This window comes from Branchiostoma floridae, chromosome 1 (genome assembly GCF_000003815.2).
Source record: "Branchiostoma floridae strain S238N-H82 chromosome 1, Bfl_VNyyK, whole genome shotgun sequence".
NCBI lineage: Eukaryota > Metazoa > Chordata > Leptocardii > Amphioxiformes > Branchiostomatidae > Branchiostoma > Branchiostoma floridae.
In genome coordinates, this window is record NC_049979.1 from 23,043,822 (window position 1) to 23,057,784 (window position 13,963).

Consider the following 13,963-nt stretch of genomic DNA (forward strand, 5'->3'; position numbering starts at 1 on the left):
ACCCACTGTTACACAATAAGCAGCATAATATATTTGACCCCCCCCCCCTCCCCACAGAAAAATACTAGTATGTGGACGTCGTCACGATCAAAATAAAGATAACTAGTTACCGTCAAAAAACAGAAATGAAGCAGAAAACACCATGACATCTCGTGTGGAAGTATCTTTTGCCCTTTCCCAAGGAAAACTGATTTCGCCTACTAACGTTATCAGTTCATGCATGTTTTTGACAACAAACGGAGATACACAACGACGGCAGTAGCTTGTCAGCACTTGCCTGCGGTACCAGCGTTCCACAGTTCTCATATAACGTTGTTTTGACGTATTTCACAAACGAAAACACCTTTCAATGTACATTAACAACGGAGTGAACAATGTAAGGCTAGCCATTTCTCACCTAAAGATATTCTGCTACCGATGACAACCGAAACTGGGTAAAAGCTGACGTAAAATGCGCAGAAAACTGCAGACTAAATGCAGTTGCTGCGGGAGTCTGCGACGTAAATGTAAAATTAAAAATGGACGAGTCCGGGGTGGAATCTTCAAGAAGGTCTGCATAAAAATCTCAAACCTAAAAGTTTCTTTCCGTATATATATTTTGTGTATATTTGTAATTGCTGTTTTCAAAATAATGGTCACATATTATATTCCTATTTTCTTTGCAGTAACCTTTTATGGAGTAACATAAATTACAAAATCCTCTCAAATATGAATGGTTCCGTCTACATATAAACATGACAATCAAATGTTGCGTCATTGCCGACGAAGTGTTCCTTTCTCTTCGCTGATTGGCTGGCGGCACAATTCAATTAATTAGCAGACTGACACCTGTCACCTGTCGCCCAGGGCGGGAGTTATTGCTTTGTTTGCCATATATGGAACGCACTAAACGTCGAGAATGGCCAAAACACCTCCCGTAAAACCCCGAAATGGGTCATTTTGAAGTGATATACGCCAAAAATGAAAATTGGGTTCTTTAAATAAATACTCCATGCACGCCTGTACCAAACTTTTAGGTATTGGTCCACTCTACCATATGCATTGTGCAAAATTTCAGGTCATTCGGTCCGGATCCAGGAACGACGGAGATGATTCGCTTTGAAAATTTGACAGGAGAAAGAAAGAAAGAAGAAGAAACACAAGTTAGGAATGTTTGTAAGCATAAGTCCGTGAGATTTCTGAAACAACAGCAATTCCGTGATAAACGGAACCTTCTAAAAACGTACGGAGCTAACCGTTAGCTCCGTACGTTTTTAGAAGGTTCCGAGTGCATCGAAAATACCATCGATAGCGATTCAACTTCGGATGGCAAACCGGACAAAAGTTATAAGTACTGTTGAAGTCATTAACGTTAAAGTTTGTTTTTATTTGCCTTTGACGGTTTGACCTGAAATACTTTTACGCTAAACTCCTGCAGAGAAGTTAAGTGACTGCTGTGATTATTACAGAAATGCCCCTAAAAACTGATACAATAAGCCTTCTGAATAGCCTAAAGTGCAAGAGTTTCAGGCGGGCTTCGCCCCCCTGGGACCCCCAACGGGGCTCTGCCCCTGGACCCTGCCGGGCCGGGGCCTTCGGCGTTCTTCGGCGGCCCCCGAAAAAAATTCTGGCGGGAACACTGCAGTATATATTAGTCCAGTGTTCTCGCCAGAAATTTTTCACAGCGTCGGGGCAGGGGTCCGGGGACCGGCGAAGGCCCCCGGCGGGGTCCAGGGGCAGCGCCCCGGTGGGGGGACCCAGGGGGGCGAAGCCCTTAAGCTCTTGCATTTTAGGCTATTGAGAAGGCTTATTTTATCAGTTTTTAGGGCCATATCTACGAACATCGTAGCAGTCACTTAACTTTTCTTCAGCAGTTTGACGTAACAATATTTCGGATAAAAGCTTCAAAGACAACTAAAAACTCATAAACAACAAACTTTACTCAGCTCAACAGTACTTGATAAATATTGTCCGGGTTGCCATCCGAAGTTGAAGCGCTTACCAAGTTAGAGCGCTAATAACGTTATCTTCGCAGCGTTGTTAGCCACCGTGCGACTTATGTAATGTTGACGGTTTGATATCCCTGCGTCGCCGCCTCGCCGTCAGACGATATTCCCACGGACATGTTTCAAGAAAAATACCGGGCAAAAACCGCTGTTTCGCGTCAGATTCTATTATTTAAAACATGTGGGACTCAGTGTTACAGTCTAATAGATATTTTGTAGAAGCACCGCTGTGGGAAAGAAAGTCCAAGGAATGTATTCACGAAGCATGAATTTCGCTGTACGGCACCATGACTGTTTGAAACTCTAATCAACATCCGCGTTTGATTGATAGCCGGCGGCCCTTTGACAAAGTCGGCGAAGGATCCCACTAACACTGCCGACACTGCCCTGGCGGTTTATGGGCGGGGTCACTTTGCGAGGCTTGCCTGACGCCCGGGTTTTACATACAAACTTACGATGGTTTGTAACTTACGTTGCCGAGCCAAAGAGCTTCAAATTTAGAACAGGAATTTTGGGAACGCGACCCGCTATTGTTCCAAAATTATGTCGGAAAGAATTGATTCTATTTCCCGCGCTGAAATAAAAATTACGCAACTACTAGTAACTGCCTGTTGGTCAACCCCGATCCCCAAATACGGGACATTCCCCGGGAACTGGCTGTTCCGGGGAGGGGTCCCACCCCACTGATAACTCGCGGCAAGGCACACTCGCTACACTTTTTACATTTTTTGGCGCAAAAGCAGGGCGGCACACGCAAAATTTAGAACAGGAAATTTGGGAACGCGACCCGTTCTTGCTCTAGAAATGTGTCAGAAAGAATTGATTGTATTTTCCTCACAGAAAAAGAAATGACGCAACTACTAGTAAGAGCCTTTGTTTACATCAACCACGCTCCCCAAGTAAGGAGTTTCGCGGGAAAGCTTATGCATATTGGCTGTTCCGGGGAGGGATTCCACCCCGCTGATGAACGTGCGGCAAGGCCTTCTCGCCGCTTTGTTTACATTTCCGCGGCGGTCCTGGGACGGGTGGGAGGGGCTGCAAGACAGCGGTACGGCGGGCCGGTGCTATAAAACACCTCCCTTGGAGCTGATAAGTTCCTGAAACAGCGAAGGCGCGTGCTTGGCACGGTACAGGGTACAGGGGGACAATATATTTTATTTTGGTCAAAACATGACCTTGAAACCTCAATAAAATCATTTTAGAGGCAGATATGAAAAAACTGAGAAAAAAGCATCAAGGTATTGGCCCATTCTACCCCTGTGCCAAATTTCAGGTCATTCGGTCCACGAACGGCGGAGATGAATCACTTTGAAGATTTGACAGGAGAAAGAAGAAGAAAGAAAGAAGAAACATTACGAATACAATATATTTCACCATACTATGTATGGCTGAAATATAAAAAAACTTTGACATGATACAGCAAACATTAAAAAGTGTGGGCAGTATGTGCATCCTTTGTTCCACAGTGAGGGTTAGCAAGAGAGTCCAAATGCCTACATTCCTGGCAAGTCTCCAAACACAGTGCAGTGCCCCCTGACCTCAATTGCATGCAAGAAGGCAAGCATATAGCACAGTTGGAAAATCATAGGCCCTCTGCAAACACAAAGGCAGCTTTCAAACACTGAGGAGGGAAATATGGCGTGTGGCCTGGCAGCAGCAGGTGACGGTGTACAGACACACAGGGAAGAAGGAAATGATTATTTACCAGGACATCCAGGAAAGAAATGGACAGAAACAGACCTGACAGATCTGGGACACACTGTGGAGAAACCATATTCAAGGCCGCAGTAAAGAGAATTTGCAAGGATTCTGTCACTACTTGTACATCACAAAAATATTATAAGGAAAGCCCTTACAAACCTTTGCAATAGAAATTTTTACAAATATATTCAGCAGAAAAAGTGGTCTTTCTCCACAAATGTCTTTCTTTTGGCCAGACAAATGCACAATACCCTAGGCTACCAATTATCACGAATAAGGATACAGTGATACTCTCTGAATTCAATTAATGCTTTATCTTATCAACAATTAGGCTGTTTAAAACATTCCAGTACACACTGTGGTGGAGACGGCACATGTATAATGCAGACAGACAGTTGAAACAAACCCACAGGGCTGGCTGAGGGCCTGTAAGGGCACATGCCTGAGGTGCAGGCCAGCATGACAACTAAACTAGCATTCAGAAACTTGGGGCAAAACAAAGTACAGCGGATATGTCAGTAACAGACATAGGACTGATGATAAAGTCAATCAAGAATCTGCACGAGTGTATCAATATTCCAAAAACTTTAGGTCTAGTAGAGATAATATGTCATGATTCTCATACAAGATATTTAGAACACAGACTACAGTTTACATACTAGTAGTAGTTCATATTGTACATTGAAATATGTGTGTCTCCTTGAAAGTGGTGCTCTAAAGATGTCCCATATTACAGAAAGCTGATTTGATTGTTTACACGCAGCCTTTAACAACTTGAAAGTGACCTCTTCCATTATGTTGAGAATCAAGTTGTTGGTTATGTCTAGAATGAAAATAAACATGATGCATCAGATCCTTTCTTGTTCCTGTCACACAGAAAGCAGTGTAACACTAGCTAAGTCCGTCATGACTGCATTCACATACCTCACATTTCCACAACCACTAAACATTCTTGACTACATCATTTCCTATTCTTTGGTTCCCAGTTGCCATAGCAACAATTGTAAATACTACAGAAGACCAATGGGAACAGAATAGGCCCAGAATAGGCCCCCCTCTAAAAACTTTTCTTTGGTGAGCAGGATTTAGGAGGAAGCCATGAATACGTTTGGCACCTACATGAGAATAGGGGTGACTATTTTATGGCTGGCTGGGCATGGGAGCCACGGGGACATGCACTGGTGGACAAGAAAAACAGCTGCTCTAAACATGTGGGTCATACACCAGTGCAACACAACGTTCAGCCTCCCAACTTGTGTACAAGTACAACCTTCTAAGGGGTAAGGTTCAACTGCTAGTGGCAGGATGCATGACTGACTGAAAATGTCCTCTGCACTACTTCTGGGTCCAATTCAAAATAAACATCAGTAAAGTTGGCAAAGAATGACAAAGAAACTCCATACAATGTACATGTACAACTGCATACTTCTCTGATCTCAATATCATGATTATCAAATTGTTCAGCCCTGAAAATATTACGGGTCATGTAGAGATGATATCCTTCAAAACAACACATCTGAAGCTATTCGCTTTGGATGGCACCTATATAATCAGCTCAGTCTAATGAGCGCTAATGCTACAAAATGGCTAAGTACATACGAGTACCAAAACTGGTTGGTACAGAAAAAAATCATAGGTCTCGTACGCTACACTAGGGTCTACTTTGCCACAAGGCAGAACATATGAATAAGAACCATTTTCAGGACAGTTGGCATGGAGAAACCAACGACACTAATCTGCATCCTGGATCCCAGCTAGAGTCTGTGTGGAATGTTACTACATGATTGACAAAACTCCTGAATATTAGTCATACTTAAAGACTAATCAAGAGGAAATAAGAGATTGAGTGGTTGTCATGTTTTGGGTCATTTCTTCTTGGACTCTACATAAAATTGTCATTGGCTCATTGGGAAAGATATTTTAATCTGTGCACAGGATTCCTAATGTTGCTCAACATTTAACACAAGTGTAAGCATTCTATTCCAAAACAACCTGGAGCAGCAACAAATCAATGGTCTGAGAAACTACCATAAATCCATTTATTTTCACTGGGACTGCAGTAAACGGGGAATGAGGCTTTTGTGATGTTACAAGTTCGCCATTGAAACAATTCTGTCATACAGAAGTAATTCATTGGCAACACAACAAGAAAATGGCGAAAAATACCACCAAATACATTTAATAATTTACAGTACATACTAGTACTATGATGAGTATTGATTGTCAGCTGACCTTTCAGGGCTCCACATGTTATTATCACAGGATGGGTCTGATTGCACCCTGGGACAGGTTTTTACCATTAGAAGACTTTGTGCAAGGACACTTCTGAGTGAACCTCTACTTGCAGTATACAAACAAAAAACTAGATATATAGTATAGAGAAATATTGGGCAGATTGAAACAAGGAACTTTACGTTACCAAAAATCTTCGAGCAACAAGGATACAATATTCAAAGACAACTTCATTTTCTAGCCAAGTTAATCTACATGTACATTACAGGAAACTTTTTATAACTGCAGACTGCATATGGGATGTCCAGTTTGGGGAGGGGTACCAGGACAGGGCCTGGCCTGACTCCTCACTGACCATTACTATCAGAGTGATTCTTGGGTGTCTTCCAACACAGGCCAATCCTTCACCACCTTGTCTGGTTTGACTTATGATAGCCTTTTGAACCAGAGGCCTGGCAGAATTGCATGACAAGCTTTTATGGAACTGGACATTGCAAATTGGGTGCAACAACAAATGAGTGCATCGAAAAACAACGTACTTGAAGCAACTAGACTTAGCAGAAAAGGGATAGCTATGTTTGATTCCTGGTATTCCTGGCAGGATACATGTTTTATTGAAAAAAACACTTGACACATCTTTCCTCTTCATCCCAGGCGTATGAATACCAAACTTCAATTGGGAAAGTAAAAGGAAATAAAAAAGGAGGAGAGTGATGGGCCCTGCCTTCCAATACACAGCGCATGAATAATCCACTACCCCTACAGCCTCAAAAAGGCTACCTTTACAACAAGGCTACTGAGGTACATGTTCATGATCACCGCCTTGTTCACACCAAGAGGATGATAGCATATGCCTCTGTTTAAATGTGACACACATATACTATATATATATAACCTTGATATCAGCATGTGTGCAACAGCCTGGAAAAACACCACATGTTTCTGGAAAAATATTGATCAGTCTTGAAATAACAGCAGGTTGGTAACAAGGCTTCCACTGGCACACAGTTTTAGTTCATTATACCAAATAATCTGTAAAGTTTCTCAAACTAAATTCCTTACAATATATATATAGTGCAAGAAGTCTGCTAGCTATCAATATCAACATGATGTCTACAACATGAATTTGCAGTTCAAGTTACCTTTCAGTAGCACTAATGTTGTTACATGATCATGCTCACAATCTGTTTTGGTAGGGAAAGTCTATTTTGGAAAGGTACATTCTACATATGGTTTTCTCCTAACATCTGTTTATATTCCAGGCCAATGTGAAACTAGAGGTATCATCATGTCATCATAGATGAGATGAAGAGCACCATAGACTTTTCCACTTGAGAAGCTGCACTCCTTTTAAAATGACCTTGATCCCTCATTCAGTGACACAACTGGCAAAACAGGCAGATACTTTGGCATCAGTAAAATGTCAGTTGAAACATCTGGGGTCTCTTTCAAGTTTCTGCTATGTCCATCTACCCAATGTACCGCACATGATCATCGCAAGCTGTTTCTCCAACTTACAGTAGTCCAAGGGTTTACAAGATGCCCTGCATTCTAACATGTACGTACAAACAAGTACCCTGAATTCCTTAGCCTTGTTGCTAAAACTTAAGACATGAGTACAAGTTAGCATGGAGTGTTGGCGACAACAAAACTGTTTACCGTAGGTAAGTACACATGTTATGAAATTATTTCTAGTATCCTCTTTATTCTAGATGCATACACCACTACCTTTCTTCATATATCAACTCAAGAACATTGGATCTGCATCAAAACAACACATATACACATACATTACATGTATGACAATATCTGCAATATATATGCATGATGGTCTTTCACAGTTAGAACACCAGTTACATGTTGTCTCAAGGTGAAAGTCACTCAAAAACAAACAGAAACAGCTCAGAGAGGGTCATGCCTAATTGAGCAGGAATTCCTTAATTTAACAGCAGGATATTTGTGTTTGGGCTTGGGCACTGCTGGACACCAGATAGCAGATGCCAGACAAGATCACAACAATACATGTAGCACATCACTTTCTCAGTTTCTGTGTGTTGAAAACCTTCAAACAGCCTTTTGCATGTACCAGACATGCTACAAACAGAGATAAATTCTGCAATACCATTAGTACTGACCATGATATTTTGGTAAACATCAAAATCTGTTTGTTTCTCTTTTTGATTGAATACACATTACTTTGTTCTGATGCAGCCTCTGGCTAACTAACTACATTTCTCGTACAAGAGCATTAATCTGGCAATACATACTCACTAATTCAAGTAATTGGGTTTAGAATTAAACATGAATCTTGGTTTAAGTCTTTCACAGTACATGGTTTATGCAGAATTTTGTATTACTTTCTATACTTCCATGTAGTACGAGACCTCAGGATCTAGCTTGTGAATCATCAATGCAATATGCTAATAAAGACTATTACCATATCCTTATCATGGATTTGGTATGTATACCTAAACAAACAAATAGGCACTAAGTACAGACAAGAATTGGGTCAACATCCCTGTAGTGCCTCCTGATCCAATGCAGCTGATCAATGCAGGAACTCTACAATATTCAGGAAAGTCTATCACCTGCAGTTACCTGCTGAAGTTAAGACCTGAAGTACCCTAGACTAGTCAGTACCCTTACACTTCTACCTGAGATTTATGAATGTGACTCTCTCTCATTTCAAAGTAACTATAGTACCTTTCAAATCTGTCACAAGTATGTTTGGCACAATAATACACACCCAGGGGAAAAAATGTTGTGTTTCTGGTTGCCCAATCCTTTTTTTAGCCAATCACCATCAAGGAACATAAATTTTAGATCTGATATCTGAGTGAGAAAAACAATGTTTTTCAACTAATTTCTGTTGCAATAGAAAATTTATGCTTGTAAAACACATGTCTGTGTATAGTTGCATAATTGAAAAATGATGTCAAAACTACCACCATTCTGATGCATGTCAGTTTTATATCGCTAAGACAGTATTTGTTGGATAATTTCAGCAGAAACGAGAAACCCTACCAATTCAGTTCAGTTCGTCCTCGCAATACCTACTGACCTTAATTTTTTCACAACATTGACCAGATACACAACATTAAACTTCCTAGGCCCGGGAGAGTGAGTCATCTGTATAACAGTTCTTACCTGGTAGTAGGACTTGATGTGCCTCATCAGAATAGCCAGGTTCTGGATACGTAGGTGCACCTGGCCTTGCACCTGCTTGTTGATCCGCTGGTTAGTTGGTCGAGGGTCACTGTGGGAGGGAAATCAAAACTGGGTTATGACCCTGTTGTAAACACTGCGTGCAAAACTGAGTATTTGCTATATTCTTCAATAGAGACACCATAAAGATTTAACAAAAGTAGACATATATTAGCCTATTGGTCCTAAATAAGTAAAAAATACAGAATCTGCTCTTTGGGTACCATTGTACCATACTGAGGTACATGTACATGGATAGAAGTTAAAAATACTGCACAGTAAACTGCACGCCTGACCTAACCTAGCCCTGATGTTACCAGACAACAGTTAAACCGACAAATCACAGCAAAGATTAAAGGGTACAGCAGGAGACCATGCCCGGAAGGCCATTCTAACCTTATCTCTAACTAGTCTAAGACCTACAACAGAACCCTTCTGGAAAATGTTGTACGACATGCAGGTATCCCTGAGAAAATGTTAGCACTTACTTTAGACTGACAAATTTATACTGTCATCCAACTGTAGTTACAAGTGGCAAAACTGCAGTGTGAACCCTTTCTCCCCAACGCATACAAATATGCTGTTGGCGTTGCTGGCATTGTCACAGCCAACAACATTCCCAAAACTGTTGTCAGTTTCTATCAAAGCTGACCTAGATCAATGATCATGGTAATCAATGATTGAGCCTGTCACTTCTACTCTCACACAGACACATGTGGCAGACTGGGTGGACAGCCAATGTTTCACAATATAACCCTCCTTTAAACATAAAGTTAAACCTGTCATCACCACATAAAGACACAACATACTTACAGGAAACAATTATACACTGAAAATCTTGGGGCTTACATTTGGTCATTTGTTGTTGGGTTTTTTTCCAAACCCTGTGGTTAGCACAATCAACTTGCATATTTAGATATGCCTCCTGACTCTTTTCCTTAGAAAAGTTAGTTCAGTTAGAAAATATCTGTCAAAGGTAACGGTGGCCACGAGATTACACGTATCTCACCCACAAGCTTTATGTGACACTGCCAACAAGTAGACCTACTTCTATTCTTTTGCAATCAAACGCTTCTCTCTCCAATGTTAATAATTAATGCCCTACGCAAAACTTTTGTTCAGAAGGCTGGGTATCAGAAGATACCTGTTGGCCAAAAGATTATGAGCATTATAACTCATAAATCACCCCATGGTACAACACCCACTTCTGTGCTTAGCTAGTAAGTACATAGCTGTGCTAAGTGTTAGTAAGTACATAGGAAGTGATACCAGTGATAGTGATACTGTATGGGCAAGTATATTCCTCTTTTAGCATAGTGTGTTAGCGGCTGTTTGACATGCTAGACATGTTGCTCTTCTCAAACATAGGACTGACGTCTTACATGTTTTTCTAAAGACTGCAACACAACAATTGGCATGTATATTAGGGTTAGGAACTCTGAGGGTGGGTCTGCATTAGATGATGCACTTATGCAAATGTGTTGACTTCACATCTATAATATAGACTACAAGAGCTTTGAATAGGACTGTAGTACGTCTTTGCAGTTTTTGTTTTGCTTTCTGTGTAAAATGTCCATTCCGTGTATAGAAATCAATGTTGATCCACAGTAGTTTCCAATAAAATACTAGAGTTGTTTTTTTATTGAATGACATAAACAATTAAAACTAGACTCTTTCCCCTAAAAATTTAAGTAATTACTACATAGTTTTCACTAAACCACAACCTTTTGTGTTCTGTGATTGAGTGAACATAAACCAAAATAACTGCTGCAAGTCTGATGTACTAATAGAAAATATGGATTTAGCAGAAACATACCGTGAATTTCAAGAAAATGGGATGCTACCGATGCCTATAAACTATGAACTGAAACATGCTCTTTCAGTTCATAGTCTAGCCAACTAACTCATCTGAATACTGTAGCTGAAACTAAAGTCAGTAAATGCATGTACTTTTGTAGTGTTGAATGCATGTCTAAATTATCATCTGCTAGTTCCTAACAAATTAATCAAGCAATCCCTAGTGACGATTCTAACCCTCTGGCAATTAATGTACAGTCTGTGCCATCAATGCTTGAGCATTTTCGGCATTTACTTCCAGACCTATAGTAAGAGCTAAGAGGTCGGCACCGTTCTATTGGGGTTTGTCCTGGTACCTCGGGCAAGTATGACAAACTTGTAAGAAGCCATGGCCAGAATGTGGAGGGACATGCTCCGCATGCCAAGGTTTAGGCTGGACAAGCAGACAGGGTTTCCCCCATATGCATCATAAATGGTAGTCTGCCATCCCAGGAGAGCACCAAAACCTCATTTGGCATTCCTGTTATGGCTTATCTGTGGTGGCACAGAATTATGACCTACAAAATAGCAATTTGCATTTAATTTCCAGGTTCAAATGAAGTAGGTACACATCTAGTCAGTGTTAATGTATGTATGTATGACAAATAAGCATGCTAATGGTTCTGCTATAGATAGTTTACACAGTTGGTTTTAGACATCTTTGGCCTACATATAGACAATTCAGAAAATAACAAAACAATGTGTGGTAAATACCACTTTGTGGAAAAACATCTCATCAAGAACAGACTACAGAAACAAACTGCTCCAAATAGCTGGAATCTCTAATTATCCACCTTTGCACAACAAAGGCTGTTGAAACAAGAAACCCTACTTTCCACAACAGACACCAAACAGCTGTAGAATATGACAACTAGGAGCGAAAAGTGACAAATACAGCTTCAATGGCAACTGTCAATAACACCCATCCTAGAATCTGTCACAATTGTTTCACCTCATTAACACATGATTGATCTGACAGATATAACACATATCTGCACAATTTTCTGCACATTACAAGTGCTTGATTATCTAACAAAGTGAAAAATTCAATCTTCCACCACATAATAAAACATAAATTTGGATATGAAACAACAGTATTAGGAGCCATCCTTGTTTCTACCAAGCAATGTTAAGTCTGCAGCTGCAATAATGAATAATGCACAGAATGATGTAGCCAGACAAAAATGTACATGACCCTCGGCCATGACAATGTACTATATGCGGGCAGCAGACATACGTTATGGGAGGGAAAGTCATGAGCACAGGTGTGCCAAGGTGTTTACAGGTCACACATGTCACAATACCTTGTCTTAGATTACACACACCTTTGTCCTGGTACATACTTCAGCCCTGTCTACCTTTCTTGTCATTTGGAAGTTTTTTGTTAAACTTCACTGTGGTTGTTAATAACTCCTTCTGAACCAAATTATGCTTTTCTATTGAAAAGAAAGGAGATCTTTGTAGAGAACGTTGGTGCTTCCTGTCAGCTGTTTGCTGGCGGCACAAAGGATTTAAACACATTTCCTACACTGTAAGTTTTTCCACCTGTACTGATAACAATAGAGGCAACGTCCACCCTTGGGCCAGACCTGTGTTTCCGTTATCCACCCCAGGGAAGATGTGTACACCTTTCTGTGTCAGGTTTGGTGTTAAGTGACTGGAATTTTATCTGAAGGTAGGGTCTCCTACTCTCCGCAGCACCCTTAACAATAGGTTTTAACTTTGCTGCAACGTTTACGCCCAAATAGAGGCTTTAGAATTTTCCCAGATGATGTCATTGAATGACAGATCATGTAACAAAGAGTGAGAATTTAACCGTCGGGAAGCCGGTACAAGTAGGTGTATATCTAACCATACGTAATGACAGAGACAGGAAAAGTTGGAGACGTACATTTGGAGCATCATCTCGTTCAGGAACGTTCCTTCCACTAAGTTTGTGAAATCCACCTTGGAGCCAGGGCTGAAGGTCTTGGCCTGTATCAGGGACAGAAGAACAGTTTGTGGAATCAGCTGACAACAACAACACTCACATGTATGTGTGAGGTCTACTACAGAAACATGCATTACAATGAACAAACGATGCTACTGAACGGTTTGAATACACATGAATAGAAATTAACCCTTAACTACTAGGGATTGATGTTTTAGATTCTAATTTTTACAGTATTCCGACTGTTTCCAGAGATTTGTTCCAACTACAGTTAAACATTTAGTCACTAGTTTTATGATCAGATGAAAGCATTTCAACGACCCATTATCAAGCTATTGGTCAGTCCCTGGCCTTTATTAACATACCAGAGATTCAGGACTTACCCAGACCACCAAGGGACTGTCCATAAAGGCCTCCATGGGAGAGATGTCTGCATCCTCCTCGGCCATGTTGAGTCCCTGTCCCGACAAAATCGGACTAAACTCAGGCTTGTTTTGCCACGTACTGCAGGGTGGCAGGGAGGGCGCTCTCAGCTCATTTTACACAGCAAAACACGCGTCGAGTTCTCCCGAGATTCTGCACGACACAGCACGTTGGAAAACGGAATAATAGACACTTGTTTTGAGCAGTCCTACAGTGTTGGTTGGCACTATGTACACACCACTCCCGTCCGACTAAAGGTGTTCCGGTCTGAACATCGGTCGGCCTCGCGATCCTTTCTCGCCAACCGTACGGCACAAATCCGCCCGTAACTCCGTGGAACAAGCAATCCTGGGGAACACACAATCCACTTTCGACGGCAGACACCCCTACCTACAGTTTGCTACACCTGAACGGCCCCCAGCTGACTAAAAAACTGATAAAAGAAAGTTGGAAAGGAAGCTCACCGCAGTTCACCTCCACACCAAAAATTCAAAGCCCAGTTCACATTCTGAACGGTGTGAAAGGCTAAAATTACCTGACCAATCAGAGCGTTTCATTAGCGGAGGGATATCCACAGGCCGTATCACGCGTTTTGTCGGTTACCAGGCACGTCCAGGATGTTGTATAAGGAAAAGTAGTTCTACAGTTCAAT

The 13,963-nt window shown here is 41.2% G+C and overlaps 1 protein-coding gene across 16 annotated transcripts in view; it reads right to left on the minus strand.

The window, feature by feature from the left end:
- Nucleotides 1-13,807, minus strand: part of LOC118418660 (girdin-like) — a 49,279-nt gene extending 35,472 nt beyond the window's left edge. For 7 of the 16 annotated variants that reach the window (XM_035824683.1, XM_035824702.1, XM_035824736.1 and 4 more), the window contains exons 1-3: nucleotides 13,272-13,807; nucleotides 12,850-12,932; nucleotides 9,066-9,174 (exon numbers count right to left, since the gene is read on the minus strand). In XM_035824683.1, coding sequence (XP_035680576.1) covers nucleotides 9,066-9,174; nucleotides 12,850-12,932; nucleotides 13,272-13,337 — 258 coding nt within the window. In that variant the 5' untranslated portion in view covers nucleotides 13,338-13,807. The remainder of the gene's footprint in view (nucleotides 1-9,065; nucleotides 9,175-12,849; nucleotides 12,933-13,271) is intronic. The other 9 variants (XM_035824672.1, XM_035824778.1, XM_035824763.1 and 6 more) reach the window with 2 other exon arrangements.
- Between the last annotated feature and the right edge of the window lie 156 nt (nucleotides 13,808-13,963).